This window comes from Prorops nasuta, unplaced genomic scaffold (assembly GCF_024137725.1).
Source record: "Prorops nasuta isolate Cenicafe-Biocafe unplaced genomic scaffold, Cenicafe_Pnas_1.2 PNAS00014, whole genome shotgun sequence".
Lineage (NCBI taxonomy): Eukaryota > Metazoa > Arthropoda > Insecta > Hymenoptera > Bethylidae > Prorops > Prorops nasuta.
Window position 1 is genome coordinate 1824040 of NW_027116811.1, and position 23499 is coordinate 1847538.

Here is a 23499-nt window from a genome sequence, read left to right on the forward strand (position 1 = left end):
CTCGGTGTATCAGCGGACGACGGAGAGCGCGAGCACAGCGACGAATCGGACGAGAAGCGAGACAAGGTCGTTATGGAAATTGAGATCCAAATGGATGTATGGCCGATAATGAGAAGATCGAGGGACGAGAGCAGAAAAATCAGGATATATTGCCAGCTATAAGAAATATTTCCATAGATCGTATCCAACGCTACATTTTCTTCACTGGAATCTTCCTCGCGCGTTGGCGCTTCTTCCTTTATACCTTACGCACTGCGCTCTATCGATTCGAGATCTTCTCTTTCATTTCTTCATTTGCCGGGAAACTTCCTGCGATATAAATCCTTGGCCCGCTGATTGCCGAGGTACAATTCTGAACGATAAATGGGCAGACGACACGGAAACACCGTAAAGAAGTGACAACGTATTTCCATAAAGTATGAGCAAGAAACTTACCGCTTTCACAGAAACCTTGTCTCCGACTTTAATCCAGGAAGATCTCCTTCTCTCCTCGCTCGCTGATTTAATGCATAATTTATCAAAGCGATTTATCACTCGATGCGGCAGTAGCAGCAGCAGCAGCAGCAATAACAACAACAACGGCAATAACAACAGTTGAAAGAAGAACAATGAGAGAGGTCGAGTCGAATGAAATCCTCCTTTAAGGACTATCCGTCGATCCGAACGTAATGATTTTTAGAACGGTCCACGCGTAGCATCGAGAGACGCTCAAAGTACCACGGTACAATCTTTTTATAAACATTGATTTACGCAAAATCACGAATCATTTAATTTTCACGTTATTAATCCTAAGCTTGTATAAATATACATGTAGAAGAGCAAGATGAAGAAAAACGATTATCGAGTGCTATAATCGTTGTTATCGAAGAAATTTATCAGTGTTATGAGAAAATTATTATAATTTGTATATAAACAAAAGCAAACCGTTGTGCTCAAGTGCTATATGTATGGTGACTTGTGCATTCAACTTAATCTACGAGCTCCCTCGACTGTGTGCATACATATATATACACGAAGGGTTAATTAATTAGCTGACTGGCTCGCGGCGCTAACAGATTAAGTTATCGCGAGATGCACGTCGACAACAAGTAGTAGAATTGCAGCTCGGCGATCAGCCTCGAATAGGAGAGGCAGCTTAGCCCATGGCAAGGATCGAAGCACGAATCGAATTTGAGAAGCGTAAATTTTCCAGGGAGCCTTTCCCACCGAACATTTTTTATCCGCACACCCACTTTGCTATTATGCTTCTCGAGTTTGACAGCTGTTCAAGCCTGTTTCGATCGTGCGTCCGTACCTACACACGCAGGCATCTACTTGTTCCTCCGACTCCATCTTTGAAGGAATGTCGTTCGCGAATGCGTGGGCCTGCGAACTACACGTTTGTATGTATATATACTGGGATATGTGCCCACGCTAGGGCACGCTCACGCTTGAAAGTCAGGCGAAACTTGACTTGACTGGCAGAAAGAAACTCACGGTAGCCTTAAGGTCGTGCGTGTATATAATATCTATATACGTATATATGTATATATAATGGTACAGTACACAACAAGCTCGACTTTTGCAAGCGAGGCGTACAGCGTATACGCATCGTACACTCGGGAAAGCTCCTCCACGGGATAAAGAGACGAACGAGGCGTGGCGTGTTCTACAAAGCAAATGAAGCTGGCGCTTCGTATAATTATGATTTTCATCGCTGGCTTTATGACGGGAACTCATCGCACCCTATCCATGAGCGCGCGCGCGCGTGCACGCGCGAGTCGCATTATCCGACTTAGGCCATAGACTGCTTCATTATTATATGCTGGTTACATGCTGAAGGTAAATTTTTCTTCGACCTTACCGCCTACGAGAGAGTCCGTCGGGAACATGAAATTATCCAGTTTAATAAAAATCAAATGATAAAAGGTGCGCGAACGGCCACGTTCACGGTCCAGACACACGTATAATACATACGCGCTTCCTTCGTGATTGACGCGTGGCCTCGCCTCTTCTCTTCTTCTCTCCTCTGCCTCTTGTCTTGTCTTGTCTCGTCTTGCCTTGCCTTGCCTCGCCTTGCCTTGCCTTGCTTCACCTTGCTTTAACTCGCAGCCTCTACGCGGCGCGCGTCTCGAGACCGAGAGTATAAGCTTCGACGACCAAAAAAGGGGAGACCTCGCCACCGCACCGCGCAGCTGACGTCTTTATTTTGTCCATTCACGCGAAATTAAAAGGCCCAACCTATCAAAACCCTTTTTCATCCTCGATACGCGTTCGAACCTTTTCCGCAAATTCTCCCCTTATGGTTTTCTTGTATAATCCACTTGCTGCGAAGACAGGGGGATCTTGTAAAAAATAAGACGATTAATGGAATCATCTTTCATCTTTTTTCGAGTATTTCCTTCTTCTTGCTGGAATAACGTACGAGGGGAAATTATCGGTATATATAAATGTAAATTCGATAGACGCTTGAGACAAAGAGAGTGTACGCAGAGAAAATTGGGTGGAAATTCGATACCACACGCACTTGGACAAATTATACTACACTATATATATAGGTGATTAAGGTTTTTGCGGAAAGAGTGGAATAGCTGTTAAAACGGTATATATAAGGATAGTAGTAGCGTGACTGAAATTCCAAATTAATGGCGCGGTCATTAGTGCGCAAAATCTTGAAAGAATTCTAGCAGTTGATCGCTTCCGGTAGAAGGCCTCTTTGACGACCGGAAAAGAACTTGTAACTGCTCAACAGGCCCAGAGGCGCTGTCCGATGGAATCTTTAGTTAGAATTCTTTGCTTCTTTTATTTGGATACCGACTTTTTACAATCCAGTTCCTCCCTGGTCGCTTCTTCCCTGGCCCAAAGCAACTCTCTCGCTCGCTCTCTCTCTCTCTCTCTCTCTCTCGAGGAGCCCTTCTCAAAGGAAACGAAATATTTTTTTTCTCGATAATATAGATTTCTATGTTGGAAGCACAGCAGACGGGAGAAAAAAAAGGAAGAACATTGTGCCTACATTTAAACGGTATAAATTTACGATTCGAGATAATGGTAATGGAAGAAAAGGTGGAAGGAGCGGAGTAGCGGTTGAAAAGGGTGGATCTACCGAGGATGGCGGTTTAAGTGCCGAGGAAATTGTAGGAAGATAAGCGTTTCGTCCAATCACAAGTTTTGACTGGAAGCACACGGCACGGCGTTGGTCATACGTACGCGCGTGTGTATATACCGCTCGCCTTCTATATAGGAGGGACTATTTTTTCTTAAAAGCGTCCCGTGGGAAGCGACTATCGCGTATCGATTAGCCCGTAGAGAACGTCGACTAGAGGCCTACTCATCCCCCCGTAGGAGTTGCTTCCCCCTCCTTTCGTTCCTTGGGTTTTATATGGGGCCTTTACGTGGATTTATCGCCGTTCATGCGGGCCCGCCACGCGGTTCCCTCCGAGGGAAACACACCTGGGATAAGATTTGCGAAACTTTAAGCGCACAACCCCCTCCTACCCTTCCGCCCTCGTCTCTTCTCTGTCCACTGCCCCTCTCTCTCTCTCTCTCTCTCTCTCTCTCTCTTACCGCCTCTAACTCAATGTATAAAATAATAAACAACTGCTATTCTATATATATTTTTGTCTATCACGAAGCATCCCCTTATCAGCTGGTGCAACTTTCCACCGAATTTCCATCGACGACCGCTCGTCCTTTTGCAATTCTAATCATTTTTCTCTATGGGGGGTGGGAGAAAGAGGATCGTTCGATCGGTGAGATATAAAGGCATGCCGCCACCATATGGCTTGCTGGAGGATGATCGTCGATGGGAAAGGTTATATAATCGGATGGAAGGAATGAAGCAAGGGAGAGAGAGAGAGAGAGAGAGAGAGAGCTGCTGGCTTCTCCAGGCAATTGCAGCTCGCTTGATCGAGGCCCGATGCTCTTGCTCAGTCGTGTCACGCATCTGTCCAACCAAGCAGCGATTCAGCCTCGTAGTGGTGGACCGTGGTGAGCCCGATGGCCACGATGCTCGCGGCACGATTCGCGAGAACGCGCAGCCGCAGCTCCATGCAAACGCGCGAATACCGGGATAATGGGACTCGGCTTCTCTTCTGCATCTACTTCTCCCCCCACCCCCTATTATTCTTCCTATACACGCTATACGCAAACAATTTTCCTTTCCTTCGACAATAAACCCTGTGTGCATTTTTTTCTTGCACGTTTCAACGTTTTTTTATATGATATATAAAGTAGTTCTTTTATTATTCATTTTCCTCACTCACACTCTGTTATTGAGCTATATATCGAAGCACACCGAGAGCCGCGTCCAAGAATTTTGCAGTGACGTCCTCCGCACTGCCCAATATGGACAGGATGGAGGGGGGGGGGGATTGTCCCAGTTGCATCGAGCGTTATCCTTCGCGTCAACCTTACATGGAGCGGCTAGGACTCTCCGCGCGCCATTTATATAACACACGATAAATAAGACTCGCAGAAAATTTATACCATCACCTCGAGCCACTCTTCGATGACCGGTGATTAGCCCGAGTTTTCAAGATCGATCGCGTTTCGCGCAATTAAACGATCAGCGCCACGATTCGCTCCTCGCAAAATTAGAAATCGGCGAGGAGCGATAATCTCGCCAGGTGCGCAGCTGCAAAAACCTGCAAAAACGCTGCATTCGAGGAAAAAAGCTATTGCGCTAACGACGCGTGGTCGACCTTGGCACTTTTCATCAAGGTCAACTTGTCCATCCTGCAGATCCCATCAGCCTAGAAGCACATATACGTGCGGTTTGTATATATTATACGCGCATTGTGGTATGTATAGTACACACTGAAAAGGGAGAACCAGTGATAAAGCTCCCTCTTGGCCTTATGTAGAGAGACTCGAAGATCCTTACTGCACTCGCGTGCATCGTTGTGGGGCCTCCAAGACAAAGAGAGAGAAAGAGAGAGAGGGAGAGAATGGAGAACCGATCGGGGATGCAAAATGGATTTAAGGCCGAATAACTCGGACTATGAAGCAATTACTATACGCTTCTGCGAATCCACGCGATTGTCAACGACGCTGTAACTTCTCGTCCCATGAAGATCCAACTCGATTGCCCTTTTCAGGGACCGATGCTTCCCTCGGTATTGCCTCATGTCAAAACCTCCCTGTTCGCTGCAATGAATGCACGATAAATCTTGGTTGTGTGTGCTTTCATTAGTAACGTCCCTGCTACAACTTTATATATATATATATATATATATATATATAGCTAAGACTGCAGTATAAAACTGTTAAAAGCATTAGAGAGAAAAGTCGTTCTTTAATATTTATATAACACCGGCGAGTCCAGGTATATATAGAAAGGGCAAAAGTGATTTCGCAAAGGGGTATTATTGCCACGACAAGTCAACGATTGCGCAACTCGCTCGCAGCTCTCGGTTTCAACGAGTTTCGGCTGCAGTAAAAGTAGTGTAACCGGTGAGCGAGGAAAAAAATGAACGCGCGATAAAAAGGATTTTTGCAAGGCGCGTGTGGCTCGCGGTGCGCCGAACCGCTAAAGAGAGCAATTTCAAAGGCTGAATTGCATTTTCCTACCACGATCCTCCTTGGACCTTCGCACTTTGATCAAGGTCGACCTGTTGAGCCTTGTAAAATCACCCACAGAGCGAGAGAGAGAGAGAGAAAGATAATACGTGGATCGTATTTAAGGGTCAGGCGCTGCCGATGAATGAAGCAATTACGCGGTTCCGCGAATTCTGTGTAGGTACGCGTGATTGTCAACGACCTTGTCGGTTTTTCTTCTGTTTTCTTCTCCTTATCCTGCCGCTTTTTGTTTACCGCGCAACGCTCAAAGCTCCGTTGGTGGAGCGTACGCGCGCGCTCTGTATATATATATATATATATATATATATATATATATACTGACGGCGGAAAGTGACCGGCCGCTCGGTCGGAGGCTCGATAAAAAATTCGAGAAACTGTAAGAATAAAAGAGGCGAGCTTAGCCTCTCTACGGATTAATGAATTTATATACGCGTGGTCGTAGGCGCGCGATGATTGGACCGCGCGAGAAAGCGCGGCTTATCTCGCTCAATCTCGTTTCTGGCTGTAATTGCAAAGCGCGGCTCGGATGAGTTATGCCGAGCCGGCTCGCGGTCGGTGGGCTTGCTCTCGCGATCGAGTCTCGAGTCTCGCGCTTCTTCCTTCGCGTATCGCCCGACGATGGTCCCGCGCGACGGACGCACACCTGATCCTACACAGCTGCTGGTACCAACTATATTTTCCCGACGAGAAAAACCACGCTGCTTTGTTGAACGACCTTGAGAATTTTTCCAGTCACGCGATAAACGCACGTTTGTCTTCTTGCGTATATGTATATACTATATGCAGAAGAGTGATTCTCTCGAAAAGCAGAGTTTGGCGAGCGAAGATTATGGTGGCCCGTCGAACCATCGATCTCTACCACTTACTTGCATAATGCTCGTCCGCGCGAGCACAACGAGAAAGGGAGAATAAAGGACTTTATTCTCAGGGACGCGTGGTTAATGGCCGACGACTTGGCCGGTGCAATGAGATTCGCGAGTCCTCGTACATAATGATCCAACACGCTCTCTCTCTCTCTCTCTCTCTCTCTCTCTCTCTCTCTCTCTCTGCCTATTATAATTTCTCCAACGAGCTAAGAAGCTCGACGGCCGATTTTAAGCGAGATACGTTACATCTTTCGTGCTATACGTATATATGTGTGTGTATAACGCGCGCAACATATCCACCGCTGCATTCTTACCTTTGCCGATTGACTTGGAATTTGATCCGCTGTTATAAATAGCGACCGATGAATGTGGCCAAGGTACTCGGAGCGTGATCAAGCACGCACTTGCCTCATCGTATAGTATAACTCGCGTAACGTAACGATTTAACGAGCAGGCAGCTGTTTTTCGCTCTAGTTGTTTGTGCGCGCGCGCGCGCCTACTGGACGATAGTATATGTATTTAATTATATGGTATAACCAGTATTGCTGCTGTTGAAAACTTGGCTGTGCCGTGGCTGAAAATATAGTATAAATTCTAGGAGAGAAAGATAGGGATCGATGTTGAGATAATTTAAGGGATAAAAATATGGCTATGGTAGTACGTTACTACGCGTCGGTATTATATACATATATGTATATATAAAGGGATTGGCCGAGCTAGATGGAGGATGCATTTGAAGCTACCATTAAGCCAGTGATCGATAATGCCAGCGGACTCGTTCTGCCCCATCGAATTCACCCGATCAAGGTCTCTTCGACTATATATATATATATATATATACAGTATAGTATACACTGGACCAGGCTGCATTCTGCAAAAAGCGACGAGAAAGAGGCTAAAGGTGCTCCGGGCGCAAAAGCATCTCATCTCATCTCGTCCGATCCCCATCTGATCCGATCTCATCTCGTCCCATCTCATCCGCATGAGCATTGTCCAGTACCCAGTGAACATTTGCTCCGCGTCGCAGTTTCCTCCAATCTCTCACTCCACTGCAAAACTCTGGCATCCAAATGACAAGGGACATTGCAGCTGCCAACTAGGAAAATGCTAATATTTGCTTGACCTCGCATAGTCGAGATGGACACGTTCGAGAATCGTTGAAACGACAGAACCAAGAGACGCTCTCCAGTCGCAGACAATCGCAGATGACAAAGCGTTATATTCCTACAAAGCTGCGTACTTGCCCGTGCTCCTTCTTTTTTTAGCGTTCCATGTAACAACTACCGCACGACTATATATATATATATATATGCACAGCGAGATGACTCTCGAGAAATAACATTATTCTGTTATCAGAACGCATGATTCGCCGTGCTCAGCAGCGAGTAGAAACTTCGACGGGAACATCTTATACGTGTCCGATTTTGTTTTTTCAATCTCTCTATTAAGCAAGGGCTTGTGGATGCTTCATTGGCTCCGTCGTTATGGATCTTCCATGTAGTCTATTAAGAAACGTAAGAATAATAAGCGAGGCTTGCACCAGTGCTGTCGCGACCACCCGGTAACGTTTCGCTTCAAGCTCCACGCGAGAGCGTAGCGTGTACCTCAATTCGAAACGTGTCTCAGTAGTAAGACGCTTTACGGGTCAGACGCCTTCTACTTTTTCTCTTCGACAGTGATAGAAAGTCTAAATGCTTTCGCTCGTGTTGAGGGAGAGAGAGAGAGAGAGAGAGACAGGGATAGGTTATTATACAGGTAGTTATATAGCTAGCTACTATATATATATATTTTTTATATATAGTACAGGAACTCTAGTGGCTGCTGGCTCATCCCCCCTTTGCACCTGTTAATCACAGCTCTCATTCGTTCATGGACACCTTGGCAGTTTTTACCATTCCACGTTTCCTTCCACCGTAAAGAATTAATTTCATAACGAAACATTCTAACTATATAAGATAATAGCTATCCATTATTTCAAAACACTTATGAATTCCTGCGGTTCATAACCAGTGTACATGCAAGTTTTAGAGCAGCTGACTTACCGCATATTAATTTCATTGTCTACCGACCACAGCCACGACTATTTCTATTTCTCTCCCTCTTTCTATTTTACTTTTATGCAGAATAATGAGAAAAATGTCGAAATGTTTACCGATAAACCAGCTTCGAGGTTTGATTTCTTGTAAATTTATATATAGGCCCTTTGGTGCCACGCTGATAAAATAGAAAGAGAGAGAGAGAGAGAGAGAGATTACATTTAAAGATAAGTAAGCAGCAGCAAGCGAGTAGAAGTGGAATGTGAATTCCCCGAAGAGAAGAAAGCAATCGAAAGGAATGGGTAGAAAGACACCGCCTAGCAAATGGTGGTACAATTGCTGATCGGGAGCTCTCGGTTAAATGAAGCGATTCCGTGAGTGGCCTCTGAATTCCAGTGAAATTCCACAGCCTCGAGCATCCTATTGACATCGGACTCATCAGGCAGCGAGCTAGTAAGGTAGCAACTTGGCAATAAGCGTCGAGTGATTAAGCCGCGATACCCGTAAATACACTCACCCCTTTTGTGCTTCTCTACATCCCTGCATTTCAGGCTTGCAAAGCTAATTATAAACTTCCTCTGAGATGAAAAAAAAAAATAATTAAAAGAAAAGAACGAGAAGAAATCTTTCCTGCCAACGTTGTATTCCCAATGCTCTGGCAAAATCACTCGCGAGACACTCGAAAAAAAAAAATCCCTCGAAATCATCCAACATTGCTGCGTTTAAAGCAAGATCCGAGGACGACAGGCTCGCGCAAGTACCAAGTGGTTTATTATTACTTGAGCAGCCAGGGGCAAAAGAGGCCGTTGTCGATATTCCATGAATTTCCCGAGCTGGAGCATCGCTCTCCTCTGCATTGTGAGAGATTAACGTGGTTAGATACGCTCCATTCTCCGTAATGAAGGATCCCTCTCGTAACGCTTTCACACGATAAACCATCCATAATAGCGAAACATGTCCCTCGAACGCTGACATGTCGTGGAAAAAGTATCGACCATCTCTCGAGTGCATGGCTCCAAGCGCACACGGGGATCCGTATATGAGAAAAATATTGAAAATACAGCAATGTTTGAAACGTAGCGAGAAGATAAGCTATAAAATTCGTTAATGCGCTAATACTGGCAGAGACTGGTCGGAGAATCTCGCTATCTCACGGTTGAGGAGCCTCTAACCTTCCTCTCTTATCTATCTCGCGCAAGGAACGCTTCGTGCCGAAGCAAGGCAACAACTTTCCTTGCACACGGAGCGGGGACCGGCCCTCTTATGTTGGCCGTTACCTCGCTGTTATTGTTATTGTTATTGCGAGAATACGTCCAAGTAGGATCAACGTATAACGGTCCACTGTGAGAAACTTTATACCGAACGGATGAGAGACCGGGCGGCACGCGGCAGCGACGTTTTAACCCGAGCGAGTAAACCGATCCTCTCCTTCCTCTCGCAGCTGCTCTCCGCAGCTTAGCCAGGGAGACGGACGATTTTCCTATGTATCTCATTATTAATGGTGGCAGGACTCGCGATAATGGCCAACGATCACATCGCATTCATCCACGTGCAGCGAAACCGCGTAGGCAAATGTCCGCAGCCGGTTTTCACTCGGTTCCAGTTTTAGCCCCCGACCCATGCGAGACCAGCTTCTTATTTATACGATCAACGTAGTAGTTGTAATAATGATAATAATAACGAGTCACAATTGTTACTGGATCCATGCATTCGGTCCGAGAAGAATCAACGATCGATAGGTAGGATTTTTATAAGCGTTCGTCATGCTCGAGGTTCGAAGGTGTATACCGAGTCTGTGAGTGACCTAGCCCAATCTGGTGAGAGCCCACGCTGCCGAGCACGTAGAGCACGTTTAATAAAGAGTATGTATTTGTGTGTGTGTGTGCGCGCGCGCAAGGCGAGACACGCGACAAAGACAAGCCGAGCAGGACGGTGCTGCAAGAGCGATGCGTGGGTCACAATGCCCACGGGGAGCGTGGACGCGAGGGGTTGGGATCGAGGTTGAGGTTGAGGTTGCGACTAAGAACGAGGACGAGGACGACGCCAGAAAGCGTCGCGGTTGCAATTCCCCTACACGTTTCCATCTTCGATCGCTGAATAATCGATTTTCTCCACGTTTGCTTCAAGGAGGACTACAGCCAACGAAGAAGACTCTCCACCCCCAGCGGTAGTCCCAGTCCCCCGAGACCGAGCAGACTATCGAGATCCACCGGGACCTTGACGAGGGACGAGGACGAATTTTGCGAGAACACTCTGACCAGGAAGAACCGAGGCCAGGAGGCGGCGGCGAGGAAGGGCTGGCTCAAGTCTTTGTCGCGCAAGAACAAATCGAACGCGAAGGTAAGCTTGAGAAAGCGCAGTGCGCGGATGTATACATGTTTGCGGTGGTGGTACTGGACCTCCCCCATTAGCCCGCTACAACCTCGAATTAGCCAGTTTGATTAAATGCTTAACTAACTCCGCACTCTGTGGTTTAATTTAATCGCGAGATTAAGTGCCGATCAAGCACTTGAACTCTCCTAGGCAACGGCACAACTCGCGAGCATACCGATTCCGATGCTATAAGAGGATAGCGAGTCGACGAATGGGATGGGACGGTGCGCGCAGCGTAGACCGCGCTGCGGAGCAGCTGATAGCAATTCGAGTTGATTGCGTGCGCGTGAATCTTCCCGTTGGACGATGATCTATCGAACGAGCCACTCTCCGGGGCTGAGTAGTGGGGGGAGGGGGAAAGGAATCACGACGAGTCATGAAGGTACCGCCCGCGCCGTACCCGCGCTCTCGATCACGGTAGAGATGTAATTTTTCGATTGACCGCGCCGAGCAAGAATACACCTTTGTGCTTGCTGGCCGAGTGCTGACCGTGCCTCGTGAGAGACGCGCGCCCGTCGATGTGCCTTCTTCCAACTGCGCTCTACGTCCGGCACGATAAACCTCCTACAAACAAACGGATATATCTTGCAAAAATTTATATACTTTATATATATATATATATATATATATAATATCAGAATGCATTACTGTTATATACCACCACGCGCGCGTTCTCCAGTATAATCTCTTTTATTCCTCGTTTCAGCCGATTGATAAGAAGAAACAAAGGATACCCGAGAGTGAAATCCTGACGACCGGCACGGAAGACGAAGAAGCGTCCTCCGCCCCCGAGCGAATTTCCGTGCAGAAGAGCCTTCGCTTCTTTGGCGATACGGATCAAGAATCGATCTCGTCGAATAGAGAGCGCAGGTAAGTCCAGAGGGATGCTCGAGTCTCTGCAATAATATCGTTTATTACGTAACTTGTATTTTTGTAAATGAGAATTATATCGTCGTTTATTGTTTCCGTCAGAAACAGACGAGCCAACGAGCAGGCCTCGCGGCGCGATGTTACCAGTACGAGTCGACGCACCTTCGGAATACTGTCGCCACCAAGGAAACCACCAAGATTGTTGGAGAGCGCCTTATCGTCGGGGGAGAGCACCACTGGTGACAGCAGCCAGCAAAGTCAAAATTCTCAACGGTCCCAGCGATCCGTCGTCTATCTCCATGCAGCCACTGGTCGGTATATACGAGCACCGAGAGAGAGAGAGAGAGAGAGAGAGAGAGAGAGAGAGAGAGAGAGAGAGAGAGAGAGAGAGAGAGAGAGAGAGAGGTTCGTGCGCTTTAATCCTACCGTGAGAATTAACGTGTGAATATTTCATTAAAGTTGGAGAAATTCCCGGACCGAACGAGCGACGCCGAGCAGCGAGCCGCGAAGAGCTCAACAGGCCCCTCCAGTCGCACACGAGGACCGTCTCGAGAAGCGTGAGCGTTCTTGCTCCGTGGAAGCCGAGACATTACAGGGAACCTTTCGAGATCAATTATGATCAGCAGCAACAGCATCATAAACCTATGGTGCCGATGAGGCGCAGACAACGAAGTCGCGAGACGCTTAGCCGCCGTGGGAAGGAGCCGCGTCGAGGCAAGGACAACCTTTCCAAGACCGGTTAGCTGTGTATACATATATATATATATATATAAGCTTCTTCGGTGTCTAATACCGGAAAGCTGTGTCCATCGTGGAACATCCAGTGTCCTCTGATTGATCGCATTATTACCCCTAAAACTCTCTTCGCAGGTACAATCAACCGCAGCACGCTGAAATCGAAAGACAAGCAAAAGGGGGATAGAACCGTTTCCATGGAATCGCTGGCCACCAAGTCACGAAGCGTCAATTCTCGACCGGAACTAAGCAGATCCACATCGGTGCCCCGTGACCCAAACAAAACTGCCGGCTGGTTCAAGCTGAAGACCAAGAAATCTCGGGCTTGAACGAGAGGCCATTGATCAATGCTAGTCTTGAGTTTCATAATTAATCTGTAACCTTAAGCGATTAATTTTATATAATACATATATTACATACATTTATATGTATACATAAATACCGCCATTCAAACTTTAGATCTTCGATATTTAATTAATTTCTCTTATCGGTAATAATCTATTTTCTTTTTTATCTCTTCTCATTCATGGCATATGCTATATTAAAACTGACCGAGCACATTAATTACTTTAATTAACAAACTAAATCAATTTTGGGCAAAGTACGCGAGAATTGCCTCCTTACCAATACTATACACCATACGATTTCATTTTTATGGCACCGAGTCACCCCTATACATTTCTCTTTTACGCTTCCCATCTCTAAGATAAAAGGTAACAAAACTAGAACGAAAAGCAAACGACAGGATATCACGATTTATATCTCGACTCTTCACCAAATGTATAATTTAATCTTTTTAAAAAATATATTTTCAATCGAAACAATTCAATGAGCAAATAATCTAATTCTTTATTAATCGATACCATGAGCCTTCTCTCTACCAAGTTTAATCAATTAAATTTGTCATGTAAGATGAGAAAGCACTCCATCAAAGTGTGTTAAAATCTTAAGTGATATTTTTTTTTCACGTAAAATACATTATATTCGCATCTTTCGGCAGTTTAAAATGATAAATTTCTCAAGAGATTTTTCAAATCAAAAGAATCAATTTATTACACCGTGAATTAGAGTGCCATTTTCCTTTATCTTTAAACTATATGTTACATGTGCGGCTGTGTGTGTGTGTGTGTGTTGTGCGCGCGTGAATGTGCACTAGAGAACAAATCAAAATTGTACAAGCAAAATATCTTATATTAAGCAGCTAACTTATCGCACGGTACGTGCTACATGATATATGTACTCTTATAAACGTGAGGAATGAGAAACGGGTCTCCTTTAAGATTTAATCGAAAGGATAAAATAATATCGATATATACACACTTACATCAATTGCTGCTACTAAAAGTCTATTGTTTGTAAATCAGTAAGTACTCTCTTTTGCTCTCTTTCATCTGTTTTTTGTACATATCAATGTTTATAATCTCAAATCAATTTCTAATTATATTGTCCCTCTAAATTATTATATGTTCGAGCAAATATTCTGTCTACTGTCCAAAATTCACTAACTGTATAATTACTATCATACAGAACAATAACCAATTGAAATTACAATTTCTCGTATCAAATATTTTAATTATATTCAAAAATTTGCATGCGATGTGTTCTTTATTGTACTGTGATAATAACAGCATATGATAAGAGTGAAAGGTAATACAAAAAGCAATGCCATATGCACCACAATTTACATAATTCGGTGCTAGGTAGCATACATATATGTAAGCAAATCATTAAGTGAATTGTGTTTCATATATTTAAAAGTATCAAACATATTGTAGCAATCAACAATTCCTAATAAATACACAAATTGTAATTAAGAATCATTTAACTATTCACTGTGTCCATGTGATCTAATTTTCCCCAGCAACATAAGCTTGTTCCTAACAATATCAAAATCATTCCAATGTATGTGTCTAAAAACAAAAAAACATATTATGTTAAGCTTTCTAGCTATGACACAAATTTGTATATTAATAAAATAAAATTTTAGTATATTCTTATACTTTTCTGAGCTATATCTTCTCCCAATGCCCAGCCGGTTAATGCAGTAAAGACAAAGGTAAGAGTATTCGAAAGTGGAACTGCTAGTGATATATCAGTACTTCCTAAAGTTAAAAAATATATAACAGATCCCATTTGGTTAACCAAAAATGGAAGTATATACTGGCAAAATAGAAAACAATAATTAGTGAATACAATAAATGTTTAATAATATCAAAATTCAATGTGTGTGATAGGCTACCTTCCAATTTGTAATTAGAAAATAGGCCTCCTTAAGAATTTGATCATATAATGTGAATGACTCTATTCTTTCTAATCCATTAGCACCTCTTTTAATTAAAGGATTGGTTATTCCCCATAATAATGCTACAATCGTAAGATAAGCTACGGACTCTGTAAATTAAATTATAGAAATAAAACCCATTGTGCTACTTTTAATATAACCTATAAAGACTATAACCTAACATTAACAATAAAATTAGATAATAACCTATAGTTACAGCCATGTTTAATGTTATAAGTTTTGTGCATTATTTTGCGCACTAAAAAGGATTAAAAAATTAATTCCCCATTAACTGCTTGCACAAATTATTTCACGTCACAAATGTCAAGACACCGTACTCTCTCTCATGTCACCAGTAGCAGCTGCAGCAAGCACAGCAAGCATTTAATTGAAGTCTAGTCAGTCCGGTCGGGTAGGTGTAGGTAAAAATACCTAACATAACCTCTTCTTATGTTATTTATTGTTGTTTACACAGCGTGTGATAACTAGTAAGAACGCATAAAATTGTAAACGATAAGGATATCGTGCTCCTTTCGTGTGACAGGAGTACTTTTGCAATGTTTACGTTCATACACGAAGTAAATCTGTGGACTTTCGATGACAATATTAACTTAAAGGATACAGATTTTGGAGCAGTAAGGTAAAGCTTGTGACTTAACTAAAAAATTAAAGAAAATACAATTTTCCACAAAAACAATTTTTGTTTTCTCTCAGATATAATGACAAAAGAGCCAACACTTTATATGAGGAGGGTAAAAGATCCTATTGCCAAAAGCGTGGGATGATCTATGTCCCTACAAATAAAAAAGGAAATAAATTAAAAGACTCAATTAAGTATTTGGAGGTAATTAAAAATAATATTATTCTTAAAATTATACTTTAACTTTTAAAAAGCTCATTAGAAGCTAATCCATACTTTACTTTTCAGGAGCAATTACAGGAAAATTCAACAATACATTGCCAATGGTATGATGATTCTACCATGCGAATTATGCTTAGCAATGGACTTCTTATTCAAGTACAAATTAATATTGCTACTGGAGATATACAAAAAATAACATTTGACAAATATTTAATTGGAAAAATATCAGATCATGTATCAGATGGTAAAATTAGATTGTTTTCTTAAATTTATGATATCATAATATTTATATACAACTATTGTTAAGGGGTTATCACTTATTTTCCAGCTGTAATTACAAAGAATCATTTGATATGTACCTACAATGATAATCAAATAACTTTAGTCAACTTTACTAAGACCAGAAGAAATATATTTGATAAAATTTATAAATTAGAACCTAAATTATCTGTATTGAATATATGCGGGCCAAGTGGCCGTAGGCTGGATAAGAAAATTGAAGTTAACAGATGTGGAGACTTGGTAAATTTAAAAAAATATTATTCTCTGTTTTGTTGCAAGATAAAATTTTGTAAATTAATAATAAAATTATAGTTATAATATGTATTTTTTTTAAAAGGTTCTAATTTGGTGGAAGTCTATATTGAATGAGGTTTATCCTTGGAGTCCTACTGTAAGAGAGCAAGATCGTGCTAATATACATCTTTACCGTCTTACAGGGTGAGTATATCTACTATTTTCAATATGACTGACCTATTCAGCATGCTCTGTAGATTTATTTTCTTTCCTTCTCAATTTTTCAAGACATTTTTTTGCACTTTCCACTTCTTCAAGCTCATATCTCCTCTCTACAAAGTTAAGCTTATGTTTTTTCTTCATATTGTTGTTCTTAAGCAAATGTGTTTCCCATGCTTTTTGCTGATATTCTAGAGGAGATGACAATTTCTTGGCAATTTGTAAAGATATTTTTTTAGGTAAATCCCATGTACCCTGCAGAAAATTTTTAATGTACCAGGACTGGTTTTGAATGATAAATTGTTATGTAATTTAAAACTTAATACTTTAAAGCATCCCCATGGTGACTGCGTAGATTTGTTTGCTTCAAATAAGTGGCCCCTATCATTTGCGATAAAAGTAGAACTGTTGAAATGTTGATCTGGCCAAGTTGGATACCATTTTGGTATTGTCCAATTGCACAATCTACATGGTTTATAATTTTCCTCAATCCAATGACCATGCAAATGTTGTGACATTTTTATTAAAAAATAATTAATCTGTGTATTTTTTTATCTTTAATTTTAGTTTGGATAAGCTTGCATGTTTACTAAGAGATTTATGTACAGTTTTTTGGTTATTACTTGTTTACTGTTGCTATGACTTTTATTGATTCTGGTAACTGGTTCCCAGCATATCTCAGGGCTTAAGAATTCTCTATTATGAGATGACTGTAAAACTAACATTATTCATTTCATATTTGATAATTTCATTAAATAAGATAATTTTAACAAAGATTATTTGTGCAGTGTTTGTAGCGCAAAGCATTTTCATTTTCAGAATAAAGCTAGAATTAATATGCTATGTCCGTACTGAATTTGATCCTTTATGCATCATGTTCGATGCATGTCATGATAATGTTATTTATTCTATTGAGCAAAAAGTCTCAAGAAAGGTAAAATTATTTTACAACAGAGGCAATTTCTTGTTTCATTATAATTTTTATTTAGCGTTTGTTTGCTGTTTTATTCTTGGCAAGTTAATATATACTAAGCTTTAATTTACTGTAGGGAGAAGTGACAATTGAGTGGAGAACATATGAGGTTTCTCAGCAGGATAAATTACAGCGAATCACCGTTATTTCCGTTCCTTTGCCAACGCACGCAAGTTGTGTGAAATTTTCACCCAGTCAAGAAGTATTATTATTATGCTGCATAGATGGATCAGTAATTTTATATGATCAGGCAAAAGACACAACAACCAGCACAAAAGCAATATTTGTAAGTTTAATAGAAATGTAATATGCATTACAGAGTTGTATATTTTTTTCGCTGTATAACAATATACGTTTTACTTTAGATACCAACTTTAGCTTCATGGCACAGTGATAGCATTATATTTACTGTTGGCAATGACAGGGGGCAATTTCAACACTTTGACATTTCATTATCCCCCATAAAATGTCAAGCGTTATCCGAAGAAGCTGCGCCAACTAATATTCTTGACTTATCTTCCTATTTTAGGTAATACTGAATATCTTACTTCAAATGAATAATAAATCATTGATAACATAAATAATATAGTAGCTTCTATCATAATTTATATCTTATATAATTATGTTTATTCTTATCATTACATTGATTAGGAATCAGCCAGCACTGTTGAAAATGGGCTGGAGCCAAAAGACTGATCAAAGTATTTATCTCGACTATTATAGCAACAGTGACTCATTGTTTTTATTACTTTTTGAAAGGTAACAAAGCAATTAGAATTATCCATACATAATAAAGACTATGCGTGTATGTTTACTCAATATTCTTTGAATTATTTAGAGGGCCAATTGGCATGATTAAAGTGGTAGAAGGGAATCATTTTACAGGAGATGTTTTAGTACAAAAGTATTTAGCTCTCTCACACGTAGAGCAAGCTACTGCTCTTTTGCTTTCTTTAAATTGGAATACATATCCTTCTATATGCATGCATTCTCTCAACCAAATTTTAAATTATTTATTCAAATTACCGCTAACGGATGATAATGAACGTAAGTTTATAAAGAATTGTCATTGTTCAAATTTTGCTCTTACCGATCTCGTACTATTAATATTACATTGAAAAAAATATTATAGGTTTGATACAAAATTCATTAGGCAGCTTTCACGTACCATCACGACCGATTAGTCAAACAGTTGACGAAGAATTTGGAGACGAAATCAGAGATTTAACCAGACGTTTCTTCTATCATTTGTTGAGGTATTGCATTATTATTTGATAATTGTATAAGATTTTCAGAGTTAATAAACTATATCTCTATGTTAGGTATGGGATGTTTGAAAAAGCATTTAGACTTGCTATTGATTTGAACGACCATGATCTTTTTATGGATATTCATTTTTATGCTTTGGTCGTGAATGACACCGAAATGGCAACTGCGGCAAGAGAAAAAGCTGAACAAATAATAAGCAGATCTACTAGCTGTAGTAGTTCACGTAAGCAGAAAATACTACTGTGTATGTTAAATTAATTTAATGGACAATCAATATTAAAGAAATTTTTTTTTAGATTCTACGTGTTCTAGAGATTCGTGCTCTATATGTTCTGGCTCGATAAGTGACAAGGGGGACGAATCCTATAGCGAGGAAAGCGAATGCTACTCTAAACAGCAGAATATGCTAAAACTGCCCCATCGAAGGAGCGAGGGAAATTTATTGAGTCAAATCCCACCATTGCCAGTTCTTTCCTCGTCCCACTACGATACAAATTTAATATCTACAGCATTTAACGACATTCCTTCTATCGATAGAATAGATTATAATCTGATCTCTACGTCCTTTAATACGTCCAATAATGCTGCAGTAACATCCACGCTCAATCAATCTTCACATACTTCAATTTCAAACACATTTTTCGCATCAACGCCCTTTAATGAGCCTTACAGCAAGGCTAATTCGTCTGGCACATTTTCAACACCCACTATTCATTCCCACAGTAGTTCTCCTTACAAAAATTTCTCGGATGATCTAGTTATACCATCTATAGAAAATTTATCTCTTAATTTACGGAAGTCCATTTATCGAAGTAAGCCCTCAGACAATTCGGTAGGAGTTCCTACAAATAATGACAGACTGAATGACGCTCAAAGCCATCAAAATTGTACGGCATTTTCGGGATTATCAGTAACAGCATTAGAAGATAGTAGTGTCCCAACATCGTCTTTTCACAACCAATCGTATGACTCTCTTCCAGATAACAATTATGTTAAAGTAGCTACGTCACTGGAAGATCGTTTCGACAATAATATTATGTCAACGTCATTCAGTACGCTCACTGCCAATCCTTCTACTACATTATATAGTAGTAATAGACTTCACACTCCAGCTCCAACATATTCGCGAGATATTACTAAATTATCTTCAAATATTAATAATACTAACTGCAGTTTAATGACCACACCTTTTAATAGCTCTGAAACAGAATTAAACTCTAATCCGAACGATGGGAATTCGCATATTTTTGGTATCGACGAGAAGAATGAGAGCGCTGCTAATTGCAAATCTCAGAAGTATGCGGATTTTGACGTTCCACCGCCACCACCGTCAATAACCAGTTCCCTCACAAATTATCTCCAAAATTTGCCAAAGAAAAATCTATCTTTATCGAGAAGTGCATCAGGATTATTAGATATTGAAAGTACTGCAATGAAATTTTCATCGTTGAAGACGCCAAGTGTTGCTTCACGAATTTCAGTACGGCAAAATTCCGTGTCAAATATCCTTAAAAATCAGCATGGTATCTTAAATCAAGTACCATCCAGATCTTACAAGCTCAGTTACGACTTGGATTACTTACCATTTCACAGTAGCTGTGATAATATTGGTTCTCAACAGAACAGTCCAAACCTGACGAAAGCTAGATCATTTAATGCTTTAAATTGTATTGCCCAAGCTAATTATACAACTCAGAGTAAATTATTGGACAATAAGCATTCAAGGCTAGGATCGCATAGCAGTATGAACATTAATAAAGACACGAAAATAGTGTCAAATGTACCTCCATTACCAGTTGTTAATCCCTCTTTCTTCCATGTAAAAACTACAGCTTCTCTCCCAATCTACAATAGTACACCAACGATCTCTATCGAAAAACCTAAAGTTAAATTTTCCGATACTGTTACTCACATTTTGGTACCTGGAACGGTAAGCTGTACAATTATTTCATTAAATCTATATACACATTATACTCTAACATTTCAGAGCCAGTTATCTAAACAAAAGCGATCTACTACCGTTCAACCCCACATGACAGATCCAAAACGAGAATTAGCAGAAAGTTTACCATTGTGCCTTGGTAATGAAGATTACCTTAAGAATTTTCAACCTCTATCTAGTAAGTAAAAGTTTCCTTAGTTTTTCACCATTTCTTATTTATATAAGATTAATTAAGTTTTTATTTATTTTGATTTTAGAAGATGCTGACACAGAAAAAGCAAAAGAACTAAAATCTGATGAAAGTGCCAAAATAAAAGTTGTGCACTTTGGCCTTTTATGAAAATAAGTATATAACCAGCTATTACACGATACATTATTAATTACCTTAATATTTCAATAGCAGCCTACTCTTGACAAATGAGTTGAATTTGTTATTAATCTATATACTCAATAATATTTTAAATTGTTTAGTTAATAAGTTTTGTACAGTTGTAAATATAAAGATGCAAAATAATACTAATAGAAGGATTAATAAATTCTTTATTTCTTCTTCTTGTCCTCTTCAATTTCTTCTAGCGTAGATTTCAAATCAAGCAATTGCTTGTCTGGAACATATCTTTTGTGCTCATATTCTTGATCAAATATATCAACTTTAAGAGTTACACCTTCCGGTAAACATGCTTCTAAAATTCTAATGAATGGTGACAGCTCAACCGTTGTTACATTTGATATTTGAGTATTTCTTTCATATATATATAAAGTATATTCTGAGTCAATTGCTTTAGAATTTGGTTTAAGCCTCTGTACTAATTTTTTTTGTGGAGGCATTGCCCAGCTGGAAAAATTCATACATTTAATGTAGATTTTAAATATTTTCAATCATTAATTTATTGATACACCACTTTACCTGTTCTCCACATCGAAGTTAAAGCGTTTGATAATTTTATGTGTAAATTTTTGATAACTTTCTAAAATGGGATACACATAACCTCTAGTTTGAATGTTCAATGTAGGATATACAGGATATTTTGGTTTTCCTACCTAAAAACATAATTTAACGCCTTGAATTAATCATAATTAAAATTACAAGAATATGAAAACTTGGTTATAAAACAACCTCCAAATAATCTGGCTCGTATAAACTATAACATCTTGGTAAAATTTTATTAATGAAAGGAAATGTGGTAGATCCAGTAATCTGAAAAATATTAACTATTAATCTTTCATAGATATATCATTTGTAAATGAAAGATTTGTTCACAATTACCCTTTTAATAACATTCAGTGCCATTGCTTATTGCAAAATGTTACTGTGTGAAACACATGGGTAAAATAACAATAATAATATTCTGACACTAAAGGTATGTTTTTATGGTGCTGTCAGCAGTGATGTGCACTCGTGGATATTTCTGGACGTACTACTTATAAACGTCCCTCGAAATTAAAGGAGCCTGCAATTTTGCAGTATGTACATATATGTTACGTAAACTATAGATTTCGAGTTTTCTAGGTAAGGGACACGGCGCGTAAAACACACGCGCAACATCAGCGGCGTGTGTTGCATGTGGAACAAACGTGCCACGTGTGGAGAAAACGCGGGACATGTGATGTGAAGCGGACGCGCCGCGAGCGTATAGTATACGTCATTCATGTTACATTCATGTGCGTTTCTCCGAATACTGCAATTATAACGTTTACTCGCGAAGCACTGATTTTATTTTAAAGGATACAAGTAATTCCAATAAACCTAAGACAAACGGAATAAAATTTGGATCGATGAGAATATTTACCGAAGAATGGTAAATGCCACTTACCATGCGCGATCGACGATCTCTGCATCTGAAGGTTATCGTAGTGATTTTTAATTCCAGCTGTTGATCAACATTTTTCATAGAATATTTATTAAAAAATACTTTAACAATGCTTTTTTATACTTGTCCAACTTATACAAAGATTTTGTTGGACGATAGGGACCATTGAAATATTTTTAATAGAAGTAGTATATAATAATAAAAAATTTTGTTTTGAAGATGTACCCTGGATAATTGGTATAGCATTATTTAAATGATATAGTGAAAATGAGGTAAAAATCAACTATATTCAAAAGTTATGTTTGTATAAATTATTAAGCGACCAGCTCTTTATTAAACGGATTTAAAAAGCGGGTTTCTCAGGTAAAGTATCTCGCTTGTTTGTAGCTTACTTTTTTGCACTCGGGTGCTTACCGAGTCTCCTGATTACAACAAAAACGTAGTAAGTTCTTTTTAAGAAATGTGTTCTTAAAGTCAAATTTTATCAAAGTCATAATATTTATGTAGTACCTGGTGGACCAACAATCCCCATGTATGATGCAATACTAATTCACACGAAGTTTGTAGCTGAGGCACATTGTGTATTCCAAACACACACAGAATTTCAAGCACGAAGCATTCGAAGAGCAAATATTCAGTTTGCCACGATACGATTTTCACCGAAATGTGAAACGTTTCGCTAAACATATTTGAGCAGGATGCTGATTAAAATTTCTGTCGCCAAAATTAAATATTAAGAAAATATATATAATTCCCTCTTTTACCACGATGTTTAATTGAGTGGGGATTATTATCATTACAAAAACTGGTTCGCAAACGCAAATTTTAAGAACGACTAATGCATAAGTATGGTGCTTGGAATTATGACGAAATTGTCAATGAAAATTTAATAAGTACAGAGGTATTAGGGTAGGTGGAGCCGAAAATATAAGTAACAGCTTTAAAAGTATAATCACTTAGTTCGTCGGCTGATCTTTGTGCCATGATAACTACCACTTTGCTTTCAGCTAGACGAGCAGTCTACCAGAACTGACCTCGGTGCCAGGAATCTTAGGCAAAGACGATCAATAATACGAAACCTACGCGACACAGCATTGTTAATGTATAATTTAACATTTTTCATGAAAACTTTTATATTTGAAATGTAAAATAAGTTAATGAAAAAAAAAAAAAAAAAAAGAAAAGAAACA

At 40.0% G+C, this 23499-nt stretch overlaps 5 protein-coding genes across 5 annotated transcripts in view; 2 read left to right on the forward strand and 3 right to left on the reverse strand.

Annotated features, from left to right (window-relative positions):
- Positions 1–13887, forward strand: part of blo (bloated) — a 37599-nt gene extending 23712 nt beyond the window's left edge. Inside the window, 5 exon segments of the mRNA XM_066735849.1 lie at positions 10586–10798; positions 11538–11701; positions 11804–12012; positions 12161–12439; positions 12572–13887. Of these exon segments, the coding sequence (XP_066591946.1) occupies positions 10586–10798; positions 11538–11701; positions 11804–12012; positions 12161–12439; positions 12572–12765 (1059 nt within the window). The 3' untranslated portion in view covers positions 12766–13887.
- Positions 13888–14163: 276 nt separating this feature from the next.
- On the reverse strand, positions 14164–15079 carry LOC136778744 (transmembrane protein 234 homolog). The gene is made up of 4 exons (XM_066735853.1): positions 14925–15079; positions 14676–14827; positions 14437–14596; positions 14164–14346 (listed from the first exon to the last, which is right to left on the reverse strand). Exons 1-4 carry the CDS (start codon positions 14938–14940, stop codon positions 14258–14260), a joined length of 417 nt encoding a protein of 138 aa, XP_066591950.1. The 5' UTR covers positions 14941–15079; the 3' UTR covers positions 14164–14257.
- Positions 15080–15131: 52 nt separating this feature from the next.
- frtz (WD repeat-containing and planar cell polarity effector protein fritz) lies at positions 15132–20895 on the forward strand. Its single transcript, XM_066735850.1, has 15 exons — positions 15132–15357; positions 15432–15561; positions 15646–15823; positions 15908–16101; positions 16199–16299; positions 17134–17248; positions 17364–17573; positions 17653–17816; positions 17939–18046; positions 18126–18334; positions 18420–18543; positions 18610–18779; positions 18853–20486; positions 20544–20676; positions 20756–20895. The coding sequence occupies exons 1-15, from the start codon at positions 15275–15277 to the stop codon at positions 20836–20838; spliced, it is 3636 nt and encodes a 1211-aa protein (XP_066591947.1). The 5' UTR covers positions 15132–15274; the 3' UTR covers positions 20839–20895.
- LOC136778562 (protein Flattop) lies at positions 16333–17025 on the reverse strand. Its single transcript, XM_066735517.1, has 2 exons — positions 16641–17025; positions 16333–16569 (listed from the first exon to the last, which is right to left on the reverse strand). Exons 1-2 carry the CDS (start codon positions 16830–16832, stop codon positions 16333–16335), a joined length of 429 nt encoding a protein of 142 aa, XP_066591614.1. The 5' UTR covers positions 16833–17025.
- Positions 20879–22091, reverse strand: mRpL48 (mitochondrial ribosomal protein L48). The gene is made up of 4 exons (XM_066735852.1): positions 21766–22091; positions 21616–21696; positions 21406–21539; positions 20879–21333 (listed from the first exon to the last, which is right to left on the reverse strand). The coding sequence occupies exons 1-4, from the start codon at positions 21787–21789 to the stop codon at positions 21039–21041; spliced, it is 534 nt and encodes a 177-aa protein (XP_066591949.1). The 5' UTR covers positions 21790–22091; the 3' UTR covers positions 20879–21038.
- Between the last annotated feature and the right edge of the window lie 1408 nt (positions 22092–23499).

Bases quoted from the DNA above. Each gene is read 5' to 3' on its own strand.
- LOC136778562 (XM_066735517.1), bottom strand. From the start codon at position 16,832: ATGTCACAACATTTGCATGGTCATTGGATTGAGGAAAATTATAAACCA. The intron at 16,570-16,640 runs GTATTAAGTTTT...AATTTTCTGCAG, and splicing joins CACCATGGGGATGCTTTAAA to GGTACATGGGATTTACCTAA.
- frtz (XM_066735850.1), top strand. From the start codon at position 15,275: ATGTTTACGTTCATACACGAAGTAAATCTGTGGACTTTCGATGACAAT. The intron at 16,102-16,198 runs GTAAATTTAAAA...TTTTTTTAAAAG, and splicing joins TTAACAGATGTGGAGACTTG to GTTCTAATTTGGTGGAAGTC. The intron at 20,677-20,755 runs GTAAGTAAAAGT...TTTTGATTTTAG, and splicing joins GAATTTTCAACCTCTATCTA to AAGATGCTGACACAGAAAAA.
- mRpL48 (XM_066735852.1), bottom strand. From the start codon at position 21,789: ATGGCACTGAATGTTATTAAAAGG. The intron at 21,540-21,615 runs GTTGTTTTATAA...TTATGTTTTTAG, and splicing joins ACGAGCCAGATTATTTGGAG to GTAGGAAAACCAAAATATCC. The intron at 21,334-21,405 runs GTAAAGTGGTGT...GAATTTTTCCAG, and splicing joins AACTTCGATGTGGAGAACAG to CTGGGCAATGCCTCCACAAA.
- LOC136778744 (XM_066735853.1), bottom strand. The intron at 14,597-14,675 runs GTAGCCTATCAC...CTATTTTGCCAG, and splicing joins TTCTAATTACAAATTGGAAG to TATATACTTCCATTTTTGGT. The intron at 14,347-14,436 runs GTATAAGAATAT...TTTTGTTTTTAG, and splicing joins AGAAGATATAGCTCAGAAAA to ACACATACATTGGAATGATT.